Source organism: Chrysochloris asiatica, unplaced genomic scaffold (genome assembly GCF_000296735.1).
Source record: "Chrysochloris asiatica unplaced genomic scaffold, ChrAsi1.0 scaffold00009, whole genome shotgun sequence".
NCBI classification, from domain to species: Eukaryota; Metazoa; Chordata; class Mammalia; order Afrosoricida; family Chrysochloridae; genus Chrysochloris; species Chrysochloris asiatica.
In genome coordinates this window covers 23008737-23030211 of record NW_006408527.1, presented here as the reverse complement: position 1 = coordinate 23030211, position 21475 = coordinate 23008737, and the positions used below count along the sequence as shown (strand labels likewise).

The 21475-nt window shown below is 47.7% G+C and overlaps 2 protein-coding genes across 2 annotated transcripts in view; both read right to left on the bottom strand.

Moving 5' to 3' along the window:
* CACNA1S (calcium channel, voltage-dependent, L type, alpha 1S subunit) overlaps positions 1-15053 on the bottom strand; it is an 82438-nt gene extending 67385 nt beyond the window's left edge. Inside the window, exons 1-2 of the mRNA XM_006834155.1 lie at positions 14902-15053; positions 12649-12754 (exon numbers count right to left, since the gene is read on the bottom strand). Of these exons, the coding sequence (XP_006834218.1) occupies positions 12649-12754; positions 14902-15053 (258 nt within the window). The remainder of the gene's footprint in view (positions 1-12648; positions 12755-14901) is intronic.
* A 2308-nt stretch (positions 15054-17361) lies between these two features.
* On the bottom strand, positions 17362-17949 carry ASCL5 (achaete-scute family bHLH transcription factor 5). The gene has a single exon (XM_006834228.1). The coding sequence runs from the start codon at positions 17947-17949 to the stop codon at positions 17362-17364; it is 588 nt and encodes a 195-aa protein (XP_006834291.1).
* Positions 17950-21475: the final 3526 nt, after the last annotated feature.

Below are 21475 nucleotides of genomic sequence, written 5' to 3'. Positions count from 1 at the left end.
GCACAGGACTCTAATGAGAGGATTGGTTGTTTTCACCATTCTGATGGGTTTTTAATGAGTCATCTCAGAAGCAGGAACAGAGAAGCTCCTGACCATCAAGAAAGAAGAGCGATGAGCAGAACGCAGCTTGTGGACCCCCAGGTCCCTGAGCAGAGAGGTGGCAGCCTTGGCAGCAGAATGGGGAAGCAGAGCAGTGGGCTTCAGAGGACTCAGGCTGAGTCCCTTTGGGCAGGAGGCTGGCTTGCATAATGGGGTGCCCTTTGGGCATTTATCTGTAGGGTTAAAGGAGCTTGCAACAATTGCGGGAGCAGGGCAAAGGCCAAGGGGTGGAGTGACTGAGAGGCAGAGGACAAGAGAGGAAGGAGTTCCTGAGGTATGGCTGGGAAGTATTCTAAGTTGCATCTGATCCTAAATTGTACCCTGTTAGGGAAGTTAACAATAACAGCAAACTTCCCTAAACAACCTCATGATTGTGAGTATTGTTTATATGTTTTGTGGTTGTTGTTTTTTTTTTTTGCATTGCAATGGAACACAGCAGAGAAGTTGAGCACAGTGGGCAGGATGGTTGGTGTCAGAATAAAGAAAGTAGGCATGTCTGACCTCCACCTGGAAGGAATCAGGCCTGCTCCTCTCTTGTGAACTGAGAGGAGGTCAGACATGCCCCCACACTATTTTTGCAGTATGCCGAGTCCATCATTGTGGTTTTGTGTCAATCCATCTCATTGAGGGTTTCTTTGATTTTGCTGACCCTCTACCAAACATCAAATAGTGACTGGTTCTTTCCTAATGATGTACTCAAAGTAAGTGAGCAGAAGTCTAAAGAGTACTTGTAAGGAGTTTTCTAGTTGTGTTTCTTCTAAGACTGATTTGCTTGTTCTTCTGGAAGTCTATGGTATATTTAGGCATTAGACTATTGTCTGTTAACTCTTTCAGATGTGTTTGCTTAGAGAAACCAAAGTAGATTTGGCTTCTGGTGAAGGAACTGAGGGTGCATTGTAGTGTGCTCAGACCAGGCAAAGGCTCAGTATGGGTCTACGTGTGTCCTAACACATCCCTTCACTCTTGGAGTCTCACAGCAAGTGCATGGGGCAGTTGAGCAGGCATTATGATGAAAGCTACTTTTTTTTTGCAATATTAATTACATGTAGTCCCTGACTTACAATGTATTCGAGTTACTAAGAACCACACTTACAACCATCTGTTGTTGCTATATATTGTATTGTTCGTAACATCTACTACATATACATTGCAGTGTATAATTTGCAGATGTTATCTTTCTCAGATGTTCACCTGCAGTGATTCAATGTTATTATTTAGAAATATATTGGTAATAAAAGGCAAAATAATGGAAACTAAAAAAAAAAAAAAAAAGTTATTTGATCTATGTCAGAACTGACTTACCATAGAGTCATCAGAACCAGAACAAAACCCTTTGGAAAATCGGGGGCTATCTATAATGTCTTCTTTTTCCCTCTCCTTTCTTGCTTCCTTCAGCAGGCAGCAGGGCCGTGCTCATGAGAGCTGTATGGCAGGGCCTCTGGCTTTTGCTTTCTCATGCCTGGACCCATCATGAGGAGGAAAGGGTTGGAGAAATAAGGCCATCTCACAAGCAAAACAGCAATTGGACCCAAGGACTGGAGGTCAAAAGGTATAGGAACCAGGCAACTACTTTGTCTCAGCGCCCTGAAGGGGTGGCAGGGTCTGGGGGAGGCCATGGAGGTCTCCAAGAAACAGGGTCCCACTTCAGCAAGGATGCTTGCATGGAGACAGTGGAACATGTGCTTGAGGGGACTGTGTGATACCACTGGGACAATACGGCCTTAGCCAAGGTGGGCAGAGGAACGGTGACTCCTGAGACACAACTCTAGGGCAGGAAGAATACAAGCACAATTAGTTTAGAGAAAAATATGTGACATTTGTTGCATACCTGAATTATGGACTAAGAAGACCACAGGATGCAGGCCCCTGTCTTGCCTGTCATTTCTGAATCAGCTGCTTTTTTTGAATGCTGTGGTGGCACCATCCTGAGCCAGGGTATCCAAAGCCCCAGCATCTTCACGACCACCTCAGCCTCCAGGTTTGGAAAATGACCAGTGAGAAGTGAGCAAGGTGGCTATATTTAGCCTCACCCAAATAACGTGATCTGGGCAAGTCGCTCAATAGGCCCTTACCTCAGCCTCTACTCTTCCCACACACAGCACTCCTGGCTCCAGGCCTAGGAGGGTCAGACAAGCCAGGGCTCTCTGGATAGGGGAGCAGGTGAAGCTGGGACTGATGGGATGGGTTTGTACACTTGGGTAGTGGTGAAGGGAAAATGAGGGGTAAGCTGAGTGCCCAACCTGGGAGAGGGTGAGAGACCAGTACTGTCCTGAGTGATAATGACAGTGATTGCTACCATTAATGAAGCCCTCAATGTGTGGTGGTTAATTGCCATGGAGTCGGTTCCAACTCATAGCGAGCCTGTATAGGGTTTCCAAGGAGCAGCTGGTGGGTTTGAACTGATGATCTTGTGGTTATCAGTCCTGTGCTGATCCTACAGTGCCACACCAGGTCCTCTGCTAGTCACATATATTTAATCTTTACAAAAATCTTCCCCGCATTTGACAGATGAGGAAACTGAGGCTAGTAAATGGTAGATTCCGTGTGGTTTGACCCCATGCTGGGGTGGGAGAGAAGGAACTGGATGGTAAGAAACAGCAATCCCCTAGGATTGGCTGGGCTTTCCAGATCCCACCCCAGTGGTGTCATTGCTGCCCCAGACCTAGGCTCAGTGTAACTTTGGCTATGGGCTAAGTGCTGTGGCAGATGGAGACGGAAGAAGTGAACACTTCATGTTAAGTAACTCCTGTGTCCCTGGCTGGGCATGATGTCAGTCCACTCATCCTGGAAGAGTAGCTCTTGTGCTTCCTTTTCCACAGATGGGGCAACTGAGACTCAGAGAGTTTAGGATGCTGCCAATAAAAATCTAGACTGAAACCAGCCCAGTGTCTTCCTACAGTTCCCCCTGAAGACTGTACAACTTGGGGTAGCACCGAGGACTCCTACAGAGACCTCAGGAAGGGGAGCTAAGCCCCAGTGGTGGTGAAAGGGCAAGCTCATTTTGACAGACCCTTGGTGAACATGGCAATGTTCCTCCCTCCCTGTGTGCTGCAGGCCCCTGGTCTCTGAAAGCCAAGGCCAGAGCAGGCTCCTTCTGAGCCCAGCCTCCCCAGATGGCTAGACAGGGAGGCTGGCTGGCCACAGAAACCACCGGGCACATTCCAGACCCTAAAAAAGACAACCACCCTGGAGCCAGAGGACACTGAGCTGCAACCTGAACCCTAGGAATGTTATGGGGGCCTGGCAGAGTCTGCTGACCTAAAGCCCACAGGCAGCGGGGCTGGCAGAGGAGGGGCCAGAACGGGTCAGAGACTCACTTCAATACTGAAATGAAAAAAAACACCAAACTTAGAACTTTAAAATAATTTAAAAAGGGGACACCACGTTGTCCTTGGAGCACTGTATAACAGGCCTGTTATACAAAGATTGTAACAGAAAGAAAGGCTGCTTTCATTATCTAGGTGACAGGGAAGGGTTTTCCCAACCTCAGCATTATTAGTATTGGGGCTGGGGACTTCTGGTGTGGTGCTGTAGGATCAGCAATGGACTGTGAACTACAGGGTTGGCAGTTCAAACCCACTAGCTGCTCCTCAGAAACCCTATTGGGTCACTATGAGTCAGAATGGACTCAACAGCACTTAACAACAACAGTTCTGTGTTGTGGGGACTCTCTTATGCACTGCAGGATGTGTAGCAGCATCCTTGGCCTCTACCCATGAAATACTAGTAGTCTACATCCCTTCCCCTTACACTTTCTTCCACCTACAATTTCAGATGTTGCCAAGTGTTCCCTGGCGGGGAAATTACCACTCCTCTGAGAACCATTGATCTCAGAGACAGCCCCTTTGTTTGAATGTTCCCATCCTCTCCTGTAGAGGTGCAAATCACTTAGGCCTGGCAGAAAAAATAATCCCAAGATTTACAGTTCTGCTGCCCTGTAGGTCAACTGGGCATTGAACCCATGTAACTTCTGTGTCTCTAATTCTCTGCAAGCCAGTTCTCCTTTCCTGCTTGTTCCATTAGTAAGTTGAATTAATCTTTGACATATTTTTATGAGAGTCATGTTTTCAACTTTTTTGAAGGTTATACTTTGACACAGGATTGCTTTCAGAGTGAAATGAGAAAATATAAAAAAAAAAAAAAAATCTGCCAATCCCCAGTCCATACCCAATAATTAGTAACTCTATTCATTATTGTTGGTGCCTTTTCACATGGGTCCCCTCATACTGACCAAGACTGGACTAGTGGTCCTCTCTATGAAGGGATACTCCCTAGAGAGGATCCCTTTTAGACCTCAGAGAACTAGTGGGACTTCAAGGGCAAAGCTTTAGAGGGCCTGGAATTTTGGAGGGTCTAGGTTCTGGTCTGGATGTCCAGCTGCCTTGGATATCCACTGCCCACAGTGTTGACTAGTCCATCCTCCATTTCTCTGACAAATGGTGTTCCTCTGTGACCTGGCTCCTCAAGCCTTCACTCTCCTAGGAGAATTCTGGGTGGGAGTTGTGGTAGATAGGCAATGTTCTCAAAGTCTAAAGCAGGCTTCTCTCCTGGGAAAGTGGAGGTGTGCCTGGAAACTAGGGCTTGATGTTCTGCCGAATGTCCAGTCCAGCATAGGCAGGTAGCAACTATACAATCAAGAGAGGGCAAGACTAGTGGAGACAAGCTGAGAATGTGTCCTCCTGGGAGCCCACTGCTTTCTCCTCTTCTGATGTCTGGAGAGCCTCACCTATATGATCAAGGAGGATACAGGCCTGCCCACATAGCAAATTATAGCTTGTGCAATGATTGAGTCTCAGTTTACTCATCTGTAAAATGGGGAGAATCAAGGTATTTGCCTTATAAAAGCTATTGTAGACATTAAATGAGATGGTGCATGGATACCATAAGATTAATGTCTTACCTAATGCAAATGTTCAACAAATATTGGATGTTGTGGATGATGATGAGGATGATTTGTTGAAGGATGAGAAAAGATGGTCAGAAAAGCCACTCACATAAGTTCCAAGGAGTTAAGATGAGGGGTTTGGGAGAAATCAGGGACAAATGATAGGTAGGGTAAAGAGAAATGTTTGACCTGAAATAATCCTAGGGTCATAGTTACTGGTAGTTATACTCTTTGATAGGGTAGTGGTTATGAATCGGACTGTGAACCACGAGGTCAGCAGTTTGAAACTACCAGCTGTTCCACGGGAGAAAGATGAGGCTTTCTGCTCCCGTTAAGATTTATAGCCTCGGAAACCCTGTACAGGGTCGCTATGAATTGGAACCGCCTCCACGGCACATAACCACCACTACCATGCTCTTAGAATCTAGAACAATCTGAAAGTCTGCAACCAAAGGCTCCATGGCTGGGGGACCCACTCTGAGACACTGTGTTATTGTTTTATTAGGTGTCGTTGAGTTAGTTCTGGCTCTTAGCAACCCTGTATAGGAGCTCTAAGGAGCATCTGGTGGGTTTTGAATCACTGACCTTGCAGTTGGCAGTCCAGTGTTTATCCAATAGTGCCATATTAGGACTCCTGAAAAATGGCAGTTCCTACTGGTGTGGCGCTGTGGGCTAATGCATCAGACAGACTGCAAAGTCATTTGAACTGCAAGGTTGGCAGTTCAAGCTTACCAGCTGCTCCTTGGAAACCCTACACAGGGTTGCTATGGGTCGGAATTGACTCGACAGCCCTTAACAACAACAGCAGTAATGTTGAGAAGTTGTAGTTGCCACCAAGTGAATTCCAGCTCGTGTTTAACCCATGAATGTCACGGTAGAACTGTGCTCCATAAGATTTTCAAGGCTGTGACCTTTCAGAAGGAGATTACCAGGTGGATCTTGAGAGACACCTCTGGGGGAGTTCTAACAGCCAACTTTTAGGCTAACAGTCTTTTCCTTAACTGTTGGTGCCATCAGTGACTGCTTCCTTGATAGACAGTGTACTATAATTTACAAAGTCTTCCCTCTTCTAGTAACTACTCTGAAGTATACAATGCTATTCCCATAATATAAATGAAGAAATTAAGTCCCAAAGACATTAGCTTATAAGGTAAAAAGTCTGGTAAAGTACTTGTGAAAATCAGCCACTATGGAACACAGTTCTACTCTGACACACATGGGGTCACTAGGATGACAATTGGTGTTTTTGCTGTGTTTTGTTTGGTTGTAATGCTAGGCACTGTTCTCAGAGCTTTGCATGCATATTTTATTTTTCTTCACAAAACACATTAGATAAGTTCACTATCATCCACATTTTACAGATGAGGGAATGCCTGCCATCACACAGCTAGTATATAAGAGGGAATGGACTAAAAACATATATGGTAGCTCCAGAATACTCTTAACCACCAGACCCTATGGTTTCTCCAGCAGGTTGGATTTCAGAGCCTTTTATCTTCCCCATGATAGACATTGTATATCTGGCCCAAACACCAGTATCCTGGATCCTCTTATCACCTTGCCACTGTGTGTCCCTGGAACATGGTGTCCTGTCTGGGCCTCAGCTTCCTCTTCTTCTCAGGGAAGAACCCAGACTCCCCAGTGACACAGGACAGGCAGAGTCACAGGACTACCTCAGCTCTAAGAAGTCTGGGGCTTCCACCCATCATCCTGAGGCTATGGCAAGCAGATGAAAGCTCCTGGAGGGACCCCCAGACCTCCCAGAGAGCCATTCCTACAGAAAGGTGACAGAGCTGTGTCCCACTACCAAGGGTGCTGACCACCACACACGAGGCAACTGTGGGAAGCCTTTCCTTTCCAGCCCATCCCGCCACCCTGCTCCAGCTAGTCAGACGTCATCCCAAATAAGGAAAGCTCTGTGTATCTCTGACATGAAATGGTAAAAGCCTCAGATCTAACCACCCAGTAGACCAGTTCACCTCTATATGCCTAAAGATGAACTCACCGTATATCCCTTCCCAGCCCCAGGCTGTTCCTCTTCCAGTGCTGCTGTCTTGGTAAGAGATACCACACTTTCTCTGTCACCCAAGTCTGACATCTTGCCCTCTTCCTCTCCCACACACCTCCATTCTCACATCTAGTTGGTCAACAAGTCCCACTGATTTTACCTCCTAAACCTCTTCTTTCACTTCTTCTTCTTTATAATCATCAATGTCTTGATTCCAATCACCTTCCCCATTTCCTACCTGAATGGCTTCAGTGGCCTCTTTGCCTTTACCCCAGCTTCCTGTTTCACCCCCCTCCCCCCAATCTATGCTCTTCATAGTGGTTTGATAGAGCTCTGAAACTCACACTGGTCTTAATCATGGCCTACATGGCTTCATTGGCCTAAAACCTTCTTCCTGTCTGGCCTCTCCAACATGCTCCTTCACCTCCTATCCCCTCATCCAGGGCCAGCTATATAACTTGTGGAGTCCCTTGTTCAAAATGTCCCTACGTGGCACAGTTTTTACTCAGCTATTGGTAGCGTAGTGGTTATGAATCGGGCTGCAAACCTTAAGGTCAGTGGTTTGAAACTACCAGCTGCTACGCGGGAGAAAGATGAGGCTTTCTACTCCCGTAAAGATTTACACCCTCGGAAACCCTGTACAGGGTCGCTATGGGTCCGAACCGACTTGACGGCACTTAACAACTTAACAACATTAACTGAAAGGGAGTCCTGGTGTGGCATTTCAGGATAATGCACTGGATCACACAATCAGTTTGAAATGCAAGGTTGGCGGTTCAAAACTATCAGCTGCTCCTTGGAAACCCTATGCAAGGTTGCTATGAGTTGGGACCAACTTGACGGCACTTAACAACAGCAACACAAATTAACCAAAAGGTTAATGACTTGAATCCACTCAGGGACCCTATAGAAGAAAGGAATGGTGATTTATGTCCATAAGTTCACAGCCAATGAAAACCCTACGGAACACAGTTCTACTCTGACACTCATGGAGTTGCCATGAGTCATAATTGACTGGGTGTCGAGTACTTATGTTCAATGTTGTTGTTATGTGCCGTGGAGTCGGTTCTGACTCATAGCGAACCTGTACAGGGTTTCCAAAGGCTGTAAATCTTTATGGGAACAGAAAGCCTCATCTTTCTCCCATGGAACAGCTGGTCGTTTCTAACTGCTGACCTTGTGGTTCACAGCCCGATTCGTAACCACTACGCTACTAGAGCTCCTTATAAATAGCTGAAAAATACCACTGAAGATATTAAAATGTAAAGCCTTTTTCTTCCTCCCATGTTTTCTTTCTCAACCTGCCCTGGCATTTGTATTCCTGGGGCCTGGGGAGACTTGAAAACCAAGTGTAGCCCCTACTAGCCATCACACCTTCCCATCCAGTAAGTCAGATCCTGCTCCCAGGGTCCCCTTCCCTCTGGGAACCAGACCACATGCTGTGCCCTGGCCAGAAATGGGTAAGAGGAGCCAGGCATTCCCTTCACACAAGCCTACTGCCTCAAACCCTAGAGACAGGGTACCTCTGCTCCCGGAGGAGGGAGGAATCTGTATTGGGGATGGACAGGCCTGCTGAATCGTCCACCAAATGCCCTTTTCAGAAACATGTCAGACCAAAATCTGACCCTCCCTGTGCTCATGTCCACAGGCTGGCAACCCAAGGTCCAGGAATGGGCCTGAGAGCTCATACTGGGAGTTAGTGAGGTAGTGAGACGCCACAGAAGGCAGTACACCAGTGAGCTGATGTTCACTGAGCTGATATACCCTGGCTCATGCTCCATTGTCCCACTGAACTTCACTTAAAACATAAACTGAAAGATGAAATTATTATAGAATTCTGTACTATGGCCACAAAGCACTAAACGCCAAGTTCAAGGCCTTTATGAACATGGGACCATGTGCAGGTAAAGTGCTCACCTGCCCCGGAAGCTGGACTTTGCCTCCCCCTTAGGGTTTTAACTTAAACATCACGCCCTTTAGGGAGCCTCCCTGGCCCCAAGCCTAGCTTAGGCCTTCTTCCTACTTCATTTTAATTACTTGTTTAATTGATTTAGTTGTAATTACTTGCTGAATTGATTTAATTAGTTAAGTTCTGTAAAGACAGGAAACATGTCTATTTTGTTCACAATTATATCCCTAGTGTGGTGCTATAGGATAAGCACTCAACTGCAAGGTTTGTTTGAAGCGCAAGGTTGGCAGTTCAAACACACAAGCCACTCTTTGGAAATCCTATACAGAGTCCCTGTGAGGGGGAGCCAACTCGTTGGCACTTAACAACAGCAACAATGTGGCAAGTGTATAGTGTGCTCTTAGGTGCCGTGGAATCGTTTCCAACTCATAGCGATTCTGTATTGAGTTTTCATGGTCTTGAACTGCTAACTTTACAGCTAACAGTCCAGGGATTATCTTTCAGCACCACATCAGGACCCCTGCAGGCATATGTTAAGTGCTGTCAAGTTGATTCTGACTGATAATAACCCTGCATAGGGTTTCCTTGAATCATCTGGTGGATTTGAACCACTGATAACCTTGTGGTTAGCAGTAAAGTACTTAACTTACAGTACCACATGTAAAAGGCACAGTGCTATAGAAGAAGCACTGGACTACAAGCTTGGTTTGAAGTGCAAGGTCAGTGGTTTGAATCTACCAGCTGCTCCTCGGAAATCCTATACAGGGTTGCTTTGAGTTGGAACCAACTTGATAGCACTTGACTACAGCAACAAATAAATGAGAAAATGAATGAAGAGTTGATTCTTAACTTCCCTTCTTAAAACAAACAAACTATGAGTTATTTTGACTGACTGGAAAGTCCCAACCTTCTCAGATACAAACAAACAGCGTACATGGTATGAAAGAGATAACTATCTAATCCCTCTTCCTTCTGTTCTAACTTGTCTCATTTCCCTCTTGCTGAATTTGAGAAGGCCCTATTTTCAGCTAGTGATGTGGTCTGGAGTGTTAGCTACTTTCTATGGGCTTCACAATACAGGGATGGATGAAGGTTCCTCACTGACCTTTCACCTCCCACCAGCTTTGACATTTTGTGTGGCATTTGGTGCTTTGGAAGGACATTTGGAGTTCTCTTCCTCTTGTTGTTGTTGTTAGGTGCCATCGAGTTGGTATCAAGTCATTGTGACCCAGTGCACAACAGAATGAAACACTGCTCAATCCTGAGCCAACCTCACAATTGTTACTATGTTTGAACCCATTGATGTTGTCACTGTGCCAATCCATCTTGCTGGGTGTCTTCCTCTTTTTCTCCGACCCTCCACTTTATCAAGCATGATATCCTTCTCAGTGACTGGTCCCTCCTGACAACAAGTCCAAAGTAGGAAAGACGAAGTCTGACCATCCTGGCTTCAAAGGAGCACTCTGGCTGCACTTCTTCCAACATAGATCTGTTGGTTCTTTTGGCAGCCCATGGCACTTTCAATATTCTCCTCCAACACCATAATTCAAATGTATCAATTCTTCTACTGTCTTCCTTATTCACTATCTAGCTTTCACATGCAGTTACTGAAAATATGACAAAGAGGTCCTCAAGCTGACATCTTTGCTCATCAACACTTTAAAGAGGTCTTAGTGCAGCAGATTTGCCCAATGCAATACATTGTTTGATTTCCTGACTGCTGTTTCCATGAGTGTTGATGGTTGATCTAAGCAAAATGAAATCATTGACAACTTCAATCTTTTCTCCATTTATATGGATGTTATTTATTGGTCCAGTGGTGAGGATTTGTGTTTTCTTTACATTGAGGTGCAGCCCATTCTAGAAGAACTCATAACCCTGTCTCTGTGAGCTCTAGACTTTACTTTGCAATAATAACCCACAGACTGAGAGGAACCACAAGACCACTGGAAATTTCTAGAGGTGCCACTTTGTTTCAAGAGGAAAGAAGACATAACTAAGGCGAAACTCAATATTCTCTAGGAAGACATGGATTTCCTTTAAAAAATTGTCAATTTCTTAAGGAATTAAAGATGAAATCCTGAAGAGAGGGATTGACACAAATCCCTCTCTTTCATCAATGAATCAATCAATTGTTGTTAAGTGCCAATGAGTCAGTTCTGACTCATAATAACTCAGTATAGTATTTCTGAGGAGAAACCTTTCAGTTAGCAATCCAGTGCTTATCATACAGCACCACATCAGTTTGATGCTTTCGACTTGGTTCTGACTCATAGTGACCTTGTATAGGGTTTTCCAAGGAGGAGCTTAGCTGGTGGTTTTGAACAGCCGACCTTGTGGTTAGCAGTCCAATGCTTATTCTACAGAGCCACACCAGGACTCCACACTAGGTTGCTGGGGGTTAATTAATCAAGCTCTCTTTAATGAATTAGATTAGGGACATAGAGAACTAAGCCAACTTTAGAAGGCTCGGAGCTTAGCAAAACACCTCCCCTGCCACCACAGGTTGACTAAACCCTCATAATGTCTACATTTCATCTCAGTCTCTTTCCACACTCATAGCAAGCACACATTTAGAATCCCAGCTTCACACCAACTCAAGATAGATTCCCATGGAAACCAGCATAAAGGCACGGCAGAGCCACAGATCTTCCTTAGAGGCCGTGGATACATACTTTCAGGCCTCCTCCCTCTTCACTGCTGAAACAGTGCAGGAAAAACCCCATTGGTGGATCCACTGTCCTGGCCCCTAGAGTCCAGCGCAGTAAAGGCCTGAGACCACTGTTTTTAAGAGGGTTTTCTCCAGAGATCCTCCTGCCATGTCCTCTCCACCTGGGCAGCACCTCTGCTCACTATGCCTCAGTTTCTTAGTCTTTAAAATAAGGTTAATTGTGTTGCCCACTACACAGCTTAAACAATAGAACAATGTGAATATTTCACACAGAGCTTGGCCTCTAATAAGCACTAAATAAGTGTCAATCAATTTTATTATTAAATAGCTCTTGGGTAAAGAGCTTAATCTCTCCAGGCCTCAGTTTTCTCTTGTATAAAACAGGGTAAGATGATTCTTGAGAACCCTCTCCAACTCCACTACTTTATGGTTCTGTAGCTCTTACTGGTGAAAGGATGAGATGTTACTGGTGAAAGAGAATGCAAACCTTGTGGCAGCCGAACAGCCTTGCTTTCTCAGCTCTTGAAAGTTCTCCACCCTTCAGAGGGCACAGTTTTGCCACTTTAATATTGCTCATTTTTGTGGAGAATATCTGAGTCTTCCTTCTCTGTCTGGTTCCTACCTGATCCAGGTTTCAGCTTTCACAGGTTTTATAATAGAGAACTCTAAAACATGCCTTCTCTTCTGAGTCTAGATCTAACTCCTCCCTGAAGGCAAGTTCAACAGAAGCAATTTTCTTCTGGATTATACCAGTGAAGGGAAATGAGTAGTCAGCCACCATCAACCCCTGGCTGACCTTCCTAAGCCTTAGTTTCCACATCTGTAATATGGGACTACTTTATAGGGCTGCCGTGAGGATTAAATGAGATTATTTTGTGAGGTGTATAGCCCAGAGCCTGTCTGATGCCACTGTAGAGTCTGGAGAAGTTTATCTGAACTTCTCTGAGAAGACCTTGAACCAGCCCTGCAGGTCATCCAGAGGGCAGGGTATGCAAACTCGGAGTCCACCAAGGGGGCCACCCATCCTCAGCTGGACTGCAGGCCAGCAGGAAAGGGGAAGGAAGGATGTGGCTTACCAGGCCCAGGTTCAGAGAGTTGTTGTCATCTTCAGGCATGGGCAAGTAGACAGCCAGGGCCACACAGTTGGCAAATATGGTGAGCAAGATGATCATCTCAAACGGTCTGGTGCCAGAGTTAAGGAGAGGCAGTGACTGAGGGGTGGGGCTTGAAAGTCTCGGGGGAAGAGAACACAGGTCAGCCTGGAATGTGATTATAATGCCAGGGCAGGCTTTGGGACTCTGTCCTCTGCTGTAGTGTACAGAAAGAGCCAGCTTCCCACCTGTGGGCCTGTCCGTCTCTCAGGAGCGGGTAACTTCCACTCCCTCTCTCAAGAGCCGGTAGTCTCTATGGGACTGCAAAGACCTGGTAACAGGCTGAGGGCTACTCAGTTTTAAGGGCTGGGGAAGGGCTTCTTAGCATTTATTCCATCTTGTTCAGCTCACCGCTCTGCCCAAGGAACCAAGACTTTCTGAGATTCTGACCAGGGTCTTTCAGAGGCTTACCCAGGAAAATGGCAAGGGAAGTTGGGGGACTATACAATTTAGGGGTGTGGTGCTGTAGGTTAATAAACTGGACTTCAAAGTCAGTTTGAGCAGCAAGGTTGGCAGTTCAAGCTCACCAGCCACTCCTAGGAAACCCTAAACAGGATCGCTGTGGGTTGGAAACCAACTTGATAGCACTTAACAACGACAGTAATCCACAGAGCAGGATAGGGAAAGAAGATGGAGAGATGAAATGTGAACTCCCAGGGTCTGAGGAAGGAGTCAATAATTGATTAAATTACTATACCCACAGAGCTGTGAATTTATACTAGTTACATACCTGGTATCCACCTGCTCACCCATCTACACATCTGCCCCCTTCCAGACACACCCACCCCTCCACAGCCATTTCCCAGAGGGCACTCACCACCCACACCTGTTGCTTTTTTGATTTTCTGGTGAAGCAGCATGGGCCAACCAGAGAGTGGCAAGAAAGAAAGGGAAACAGAGCGTGGGTTGCTTGTGTGTGGATGGGGTGGAAGTGGGAGCATGCTATGCAAATGAGTTTAGTTGAAAACTCCCATTCCCTTCCCAGAGAAAAGAGGACTGCAGAGCACAGGCCTGAAAGAGGAGAAGACACAGAGGGGTAGAGAATGGGGGAGAGGGGGAAATCACCAAGTCAATCTGCTCAGCGGAGTCTGGGTAGCACAATGCTTAACAGAAAGGCTAACGGTTAGACCCCACCTAACCGCTCCTTGGGAGAAAAGGCCTGGAGCCTGAACCAGGAGCCAACCCAACAGCAGCTAACAACAGCAACAAAACTTGCTCTGACAGCAAGTGGGCAAGGAGGAAGAGTCAGCAGGAGGATTTGATGTGGGGCAGCTGAGGACAGCTGTGAGGAGCAGGACTCACGCTGACCCCACACCAGCTCAACTTGGTCCCATGCTTTTCTTGTCCTCCAGTTATCCTCTACTCTCCTTTCTTCCAATGAACAGCTGCTGGGAGCCTAGTCTTCTCGCACCCTTGAGAAATATTTCAAATATCCCTGACCCTCTCTGTCAGACCCCATTTGGCACAGACCTCCCTCCTCTGTGAAGCGCCTTCTTCCCTTCCCCCAAATAACCCAGATATATTCAACATTCTTCCTTCCAGAACTCATACAAACTTAGAAAGGGATTTGAAGTCCCCGTTCCCAGGGTGCTTAAGTGTGAGTTAAAATAACCAGAGTTACTTGGTCTGTATCTTGGAGTCATTCACAGCAACCCTTCTTCAAGCCCATTTCTCCTCCACTTCCATCCTCTGCTGGGTCCATGTTTGGATCTTCCCCCAGTAGAATCATTTGCTCAACTCTTACTTCTTTTCACTTCCCCACACCCTCCCATCAAGGGGGAGCATTTTCCTACAGTGATCACCCACCTCTTCTCTCCCCACCCCCCACCCCCCAGGTTCTATTTCAAAGTGAGACTGTTGCTTCAAACACCTTAGAGTGGGTCCTAGTAGAGCATAGATTTGGACATACTTGGAAACAACCCCATGAAACATCCCAGACTCCTTCCCTAGATGGTCAAGAGGCATCTCAGCTTGTCACTCAGGCCTTCAGAACCCCACTTATGCCCTAGAAACCCCATCAATCCCTCGTCCTTTTCTCCGGCTCAGTTGAGGGCCTCTTTCTCTCTTTATGAGATTCTGGCTGTTTCCCCATCTCCAAATACCCAGCCTCCTTGCCACCTGTCCCCTCCCCTACATTACACACACTCTCCCAGAAGCCTTGGGGGCGCTGAAGGATACTTCCATTCCACGATGCTGATGCAGGCCTTCCTCAGAGGGTTCTGGAGGGTCAGACAGAACAAGGCCCGGGGTGGCCTCGGCAGAATCTCAGGAACAGGCTTCTTGGGCTGTTTCTTCTTCAGACCCTCATCCTGGGGTGATGAGGGCTCCATGCTGCCCTAGCAACCCTGCTCTATACCACTTCCCCACCCCACTGCCTGCTCTTCTCTGTGTCCCCAATGCCCCCACCTTGGGGACTGGGGCTGGCTGAGCCTGCCCCACCAAGCCTGCCTTGCTGACTTAGCCGGGGGTGGAGGCGGGTGGATTACTTTCTCTGTTCCCAGCAAGTAAAATTAGCCTCCACTAGGCTCCCTGCTGCCCAGCCAGCGCTCCTGAAGCCAGCCAGCTGTCATTCCTTCCCAGACTAGCCAGTGACATCCCAATCTGTCCCCCGAGGAGGTTGGGGTGGGGGTGGACGTAGAAAGAACTTATATACAGGCCTGGGATGGGACAGTGAGAGACAGAATGGAAGGTTACAGAGTTGGGGCAATAGAGTTCCTAGAAGTAGATAGCCTGAGCTAAGGAGCCTCCAACCTAAGACGGGCTTCCCCTTTCTCAGTAAGTACCACACCATCTGGCCTGGAGAAGGTGCTGGCAGCATCCCCAACCCAGCTCAGTAACTGCAGAAATCAGACCAAGACCCACCCCACCCTTATCCTACCCTTTGTGTACATGATGTCATGAAAACAGTGAACCCCTCCCCTAGAGGATGTCAGATTCCCAGAGCAGCCCTGAATGTGCACAACTCTGGCACTGCTCTACCACTGTGCAGGGCCGCAGTGTCTTTCTCCCCATCTGGCTGTAGCTGTGCAAGGCTGTGTGCTTTATCTCTTGGGACGCTGGCTCCTCTTTTGCATATACTCAATAACAGGAAAGGAGGCCAGGTGTGGCACTGTGATAAGCACTGGACTGCTAATCAAAACGTCAGCTGTTCAAATCCACCAGTGGCTCCTCAGAAGCCCTAGGATTGCTATGAGTTGAAACCGACTCAGTGGCACTTAACAACAACAGGAAAAAACCTGCTGTCCTCCAGTCCATTTTGACTCATGGTGACCCCATGCGTTACAGAGTAGAACTGACAAGAAACCCCGATGGAGCACTTCTACACATGGGGTTGGAATTGATACCATGCCAACAGGTTTCCATCTTTATGGAAGCAAATCACCAAGACTTTCTTCCACAGCACCGCGTGTTGTTGTGAAGTGCTGTCGAGTCTATTCCGACCCGTAGGGACCGTGTATAGGGTTTCTGAGGAGCAGCTGGTGAGCTTGAACCACCGACGTTGCAGTTCAAACTGCTTTTCAGTCTGGCACATTAACCCACAGCGCCTCACCAGGACTCCTAGGTGGAATGAAAATGCCAGCCTTTGGGTTAGCAGCTGATCACAAACTGTGCTTAAACTCCCTGTAAATGTCTGTTGATATGAGCTAACATTTAAAACAAGTGCTCTGGGTGGGAATGGGAAAGGGGCCCCAGAGCGGGCGAGTGGAGACAATGATAGAATCACAAACCTCAGCAATCTTTTTATTCAGTCCGTTGAGGCAAAAACAGTACCAATACACCTATACAGTACCTGCTCCTTGAGAAGCTTAGAGTCTGAGGGTTAAAACACAGGCTTCATTCAACCTGGAAAAAGCTAGATGGCCACTCAGGGTGTGGGGTGCGGTGCGGGGGAAGCCCTCCAACAAGGAAGCTAGAGAGCGCCCCCTGGTGGCACATACACATCGCCGCTCCCAAATTTGTAAATTCTTAGGTTCCTTTCCAGAAATGCAAGAACGTTTTCAATGAGGACGCTAGTATTTAAAGCCATCTAGAGGAGAGTTGGAATCCTGGTGTGGCGCTGTGGGTTAATGTGCCAGACTGCAAAGCCGTTTGAACTGCAAAGTCTGCGGTTCAAGCTCACCAGCTGCTCCTCGGAACCCCTGTACAGGGTCGCTATGGGTCGGAATCGACTCGACGGCACTTAACAGCAACAACAACAAGAGGAGAGTTGGGGCATAGCGCATCCGAACAAAAGTTCGGCTCGGCTTGCCTCCTAGGAACTCGTACAGACAGGACTGAGCCTGGAGTGGTGGAGGATGGAGCAGAGTGCCACCACGACAGGCTGGTGTGCGTATTCAGGGACTGGGCTTCGATACTGCCACACGCAGGGCTGAGGCGACCCAGGGATGGCTCATCCGGGACGCCCTTGTGCAGCGCGCTCGCGGAGCTTTTCCTAGTAGCTCCCCTACTGCACCCGCGAGGCTCCCTGCACCTCTGTCTCAAGCTGGTTGGTGGTTGCGGGGTGTCATTGAACCGGAGCGCGGCTGAACGTCAAGAACCTGGAACCTGCGTGGGGCCGGGAGTGACCCAGCAGCCTCAGGCTACGTCCGGGAGAGAGTTTGGACCTGCAGTGAGTCGAGGGGGGTGCCACAGGGCTGATCAGTGGCTGGATTCCTCCGACTCGAAGAAAGGCGAGGAGGAGAAGCAGGAGGACTCGGATGACTCGCGCACCAAAGAGGGGGGTACTCGGGTCTCGTTGTCGCTGGAGCAGTCCGGCAGGGACCCGGGGGGCGGTCCGCAGGCGGGCCCGGCAGCATCCGGGGGCGCACTCAGCAGCTCCTGCAGGTACTTGATGTAGCGGATGGCAGCGCGCAGTGTCTCCACCTTGCTGAGTCGCTTCTCCGCCAGCGCTCCAGGGAGGTGGCCACGGAGGCGCGCATAGCCCTCGTTAACGCACTTGACACGCTGCCGCTCGCGCTCATTGCGCTTCTGGATGAAGGCAGGTTCGAAGGGGTAGTCGTAGACCCCGAAGGCTCCAGGGAAGGGCACGTAGGGGAACATCCCCGCGTAGGTGTCGTAGTACGGTGTCTCAGCATGGCCCGAGTACAACAGGAAGGGCACGTTGCCCAGGGACTCGGTTTGGGGTAGGGGCGCTTGCCGGGGAGGGGGCATGATACCCAGCTGCATGCAGCTGGGGGGCGCCATGGACCTCCGGTCCACAAGGCCCCGGCAGAAGTTATTGTTCATGGTGTCACGTGGAGCTGGACCCAGAGTGAGACCCTCACCGAATCTCCCGTTTGGGGCCTGCAGGGACGCGGTCCTGACTACAGGGGGTCGAATCACATCCCCAGCAGCGGCGCTCGGGTGGCAAAACTGGCTAGGGTCTCTTTTCGCCCTTTGAGGTGGTTTCCAGGGTTTCTCTAACGCGAGCCATGGTTTCGGAAACGTGTGGCCCTTTGCGGAGGACCTCTCAAATCCAGCACCCGGGGGTCCTGCCCTCCTCCGTGGCATTCAAGGCAGGCCGACAGGCCTGTGCACTCTGCCTCCTGCAGCTCAGCAAGAGCGCCTCCCACCGGAGCTAGCCCCGAGGCTCCACGCTGTCCCACCCCACACCCGGCGCCTTGTTCTTTTGGTCTTCCGGATCCATAGGCTGTTCAGTGTGCCAGCTCGGCAGAAAGGGGTCTCCGGGGAAACAAAGCGTCTAAAAAGAAGTGTGAAAGTACCCGTTAGGAAAAGCAGTGTATTATGAACTCCTTTGTGTCACCCTGATCCGCAAACGGGATTATAAGCATCATGAGAGGACACAGTGTGCCTACTGAAGAGGGTAACAGAGAGAGGAGTTCAAATTCTGTGTTCATTCCTTAAGGTTTGAATAACCTTTCTGAGTCGTGGTTTTTATAAATGAAGATAATTAAAACAACTCTCACTGGAGATTAGTAAAATAAGAGACTGAAATGTTGTTGTTAGGTGCCATTGAGTCAGTGCCAACTCATAGTGACCCTATGCACAACAGAATGAAACACTGCTTGATCCTGGGCCAACTTCACAATCGTTGCTACTTTGAGCCCATTGATGCTGCCACTGTGCTAATCCATGCCATTGGGTGTCTTCCTCTTTTTCTCCAGCACTCCACTTTACCAAACATGATATCTTTCTCAGTGACTGGTCCCTCCTGACAATATGTCTGAAGTATGAGACACGATGTCTGGCCATGCTGGCTTCCAAGAAGTACTCTGGCTGTACTTCTCCCAACACAAGTCTATTTGTTCTTTTGGCAGTCCATGGTATTTTCAACATTCTCTTCCAACATCATAACTCAAATGCATCTATTCTTCTACGGTCTTTCTTATTCACTATGAAACATTTGCACGCATATGAGGTTATTGAAAATACCATGGCTTGCTTCAGGTGCACCTTAGTCCTCAAACTGGCATCTTTGTATTGTTATTGGTAAGTGTCATGCATCAGTTTGGACTCATAGCGACACTGTATAGGGTTTCCAAGACTTTAAAAAAAATCTTTGCAGGAGCAGAAAGCCTCATCTTTCTCTTGACTGGTGGGCTCTAATAGCTGACCTTGTTGTTCGTACTCCAGTGCTTATCCTATGGAACCACTGCACTCCATTTATGTTGTTGTTGTTGTTGTTAAGTGCCATTGAGTTAGTTTCGACTCATAGCGACCCTGTATAGCGTTTCTGAGGAGCAGCTGGTGGGTTTGAACCGCCAACCTGTGGTTTGCAATCCAGTGCTGAAACTATAGCAGCACACCCTATACATACATACGGAGTCCTGGTATAGCACTGTAGAATAAGCACTCGACTTCAAGGTTACTTTGAACTGGAAGGTCGGCAGTTCAAATTCACCAAGTGCTCCTCAGAAACTATACAGGGTGGCTATGAATCAGAATCAACTTGACGACACTTAACGCAATAACATTTCTGGTGTGGTACCATAACCCATTGGACCGCAGACCACAAGGCTGTTGATTAAAATCTACCAGCTGCTCCTTGTAAACCCTATATAGGGTTGTTATGAATTAGAAACGACTCAACAGCACTTAACAATATATATAAAACCTAGTGGACCTGCACAAAAATAGCATTTCCTTTGAGAGCAGATATCAAATTTCCTCATCACGGATGCCTTCCAGGATCTGACAGGGACTCAAAGACTGCATACTGAATTAGCAGTAGAGACCCCAGTGGCAACCCCAAGTCAAGGAAGGGTCTCGCTATAGAAGGAAATGCATAGTTGGTTCCAAGACACTTGGGTGACGTTGGTATTTTAAAAACCCCTCTGCATAGCAAACAGACAATCCCCAAAGCCTTCCCCAGCCCAGTCCACACGGGTCCTGGTGATATCCTCTCACAGACACTTAACAGAGCATCCATTCTTTCACCACTTTGTGCTCAGAGCCCAGCTCAGCCACTGCTGGTCAAAAGGTCAGCAGGAGTTTGAACACACCAGTCACTTGCTTGCTCAGTGGGAGAAAGATGTGATAATCTGCATCTGTCAAGATTGGTGGTATTGGTGGTGGTGTGCTGCGGAGTCGGTTCTAACTCATAGTGACCCAGCATAGGGTTTCTGAGGCTGTAATCTCTATGGGAGTAGAAAGCCTCATCTTTCTCAACAGCTGGTCGTTTCGAACTGCTGACCCTGAGGTTAGCAGCCCGATTTGTCACCACTATGCTACTAGTCTTGGAAACGCTATGGGGCAGTTCTGCTGTCTTATCACATGAGCTGGACTCCATAGCAATGCATCTGTGGGACTGGGAATCAGGTAAAAAAAACACACACACAAAAAACAGTCACCATCAAGTGGATTCCAAGTCACAGTGACTCCATGTGTGTCAGAGTGGAACTGTGCTCCACAGGATTTTTAATGACTGTGGGTTTTCAAAAATAGATCGCCAGGCCTTTCTTCTGAGGGGCCTCTGTGTGGACTTGAACCACCAAACTTGCAGTTAGTAGCCAAGCATTTAGCTGTTCAAGCCACCCAGGAACTTCCGGCATGCTCCCTAAGTACTTGTTGACTAACACAGAAAGGATTAGACAGAAAGTTGGGCTTAAGAGTAAATTACACAAAACCCTTCCCAGGCTTTAGGAAGCTGTTATTTCAGAAAAAACTGATTTTTTATTGAGTTTAAATACCAACAACTCTCCTCACATGCTGTTATCAGATTGAATTTGGGTGTCATTTCCTCTAGGAAGCCTCTCTGATTCCATTTGCCCCTTCTTGTGTGTGCGTACATACCAAGCCTGGTGCCATAGAGTTAATTCAGACTTACGGTGACCCTGTAGGACAGAGGAGACCTGCCCACACAGCTTCCAAGGCTCTGTGGTGCTGCAGGATAATGCACTGGATTGCAAAGTCAGTTTGACCTGAAAGATTGGTGGTTAAAACCCACCAGCCACTCCTCAGAAACCCCATACAGGGTTGCTATGGGTCAGAACCGACTCAACAGCACTTAACATAACACACAATATTTACGGAAGTAAACTGTCACATCTTTCTCCCGTGGAGCAGCTAGTGGGCTCAAACCACCGCTGGTCAGATCACCACATCAGCTGCTGCTGCTGCTGTTACATGTCATCGAGTTGGTTTCAACTCAGACTGACCCTATTTTATATATGTCTCCCCATTGCCTTCTTGCCTGCATGGTTTCTGTTGAGACATCTGAGCTTAATCTGATTTGCTTGCCTTTGTATGTTATATTTCTCTTTTCCCTAGCTTCTTTCAAGATCCTGTCCTTATCTTTGATTTTGGAGAGCTT

Coding starts and splice junctions, on each gene's coding strand:
- ASCL5 (XM_006834228.1), bottom strand. CDS start 17,949: ATGAACAATAACTTCTGCCGGGGCCTTGTGGACCGGAGGTCCATGGCG.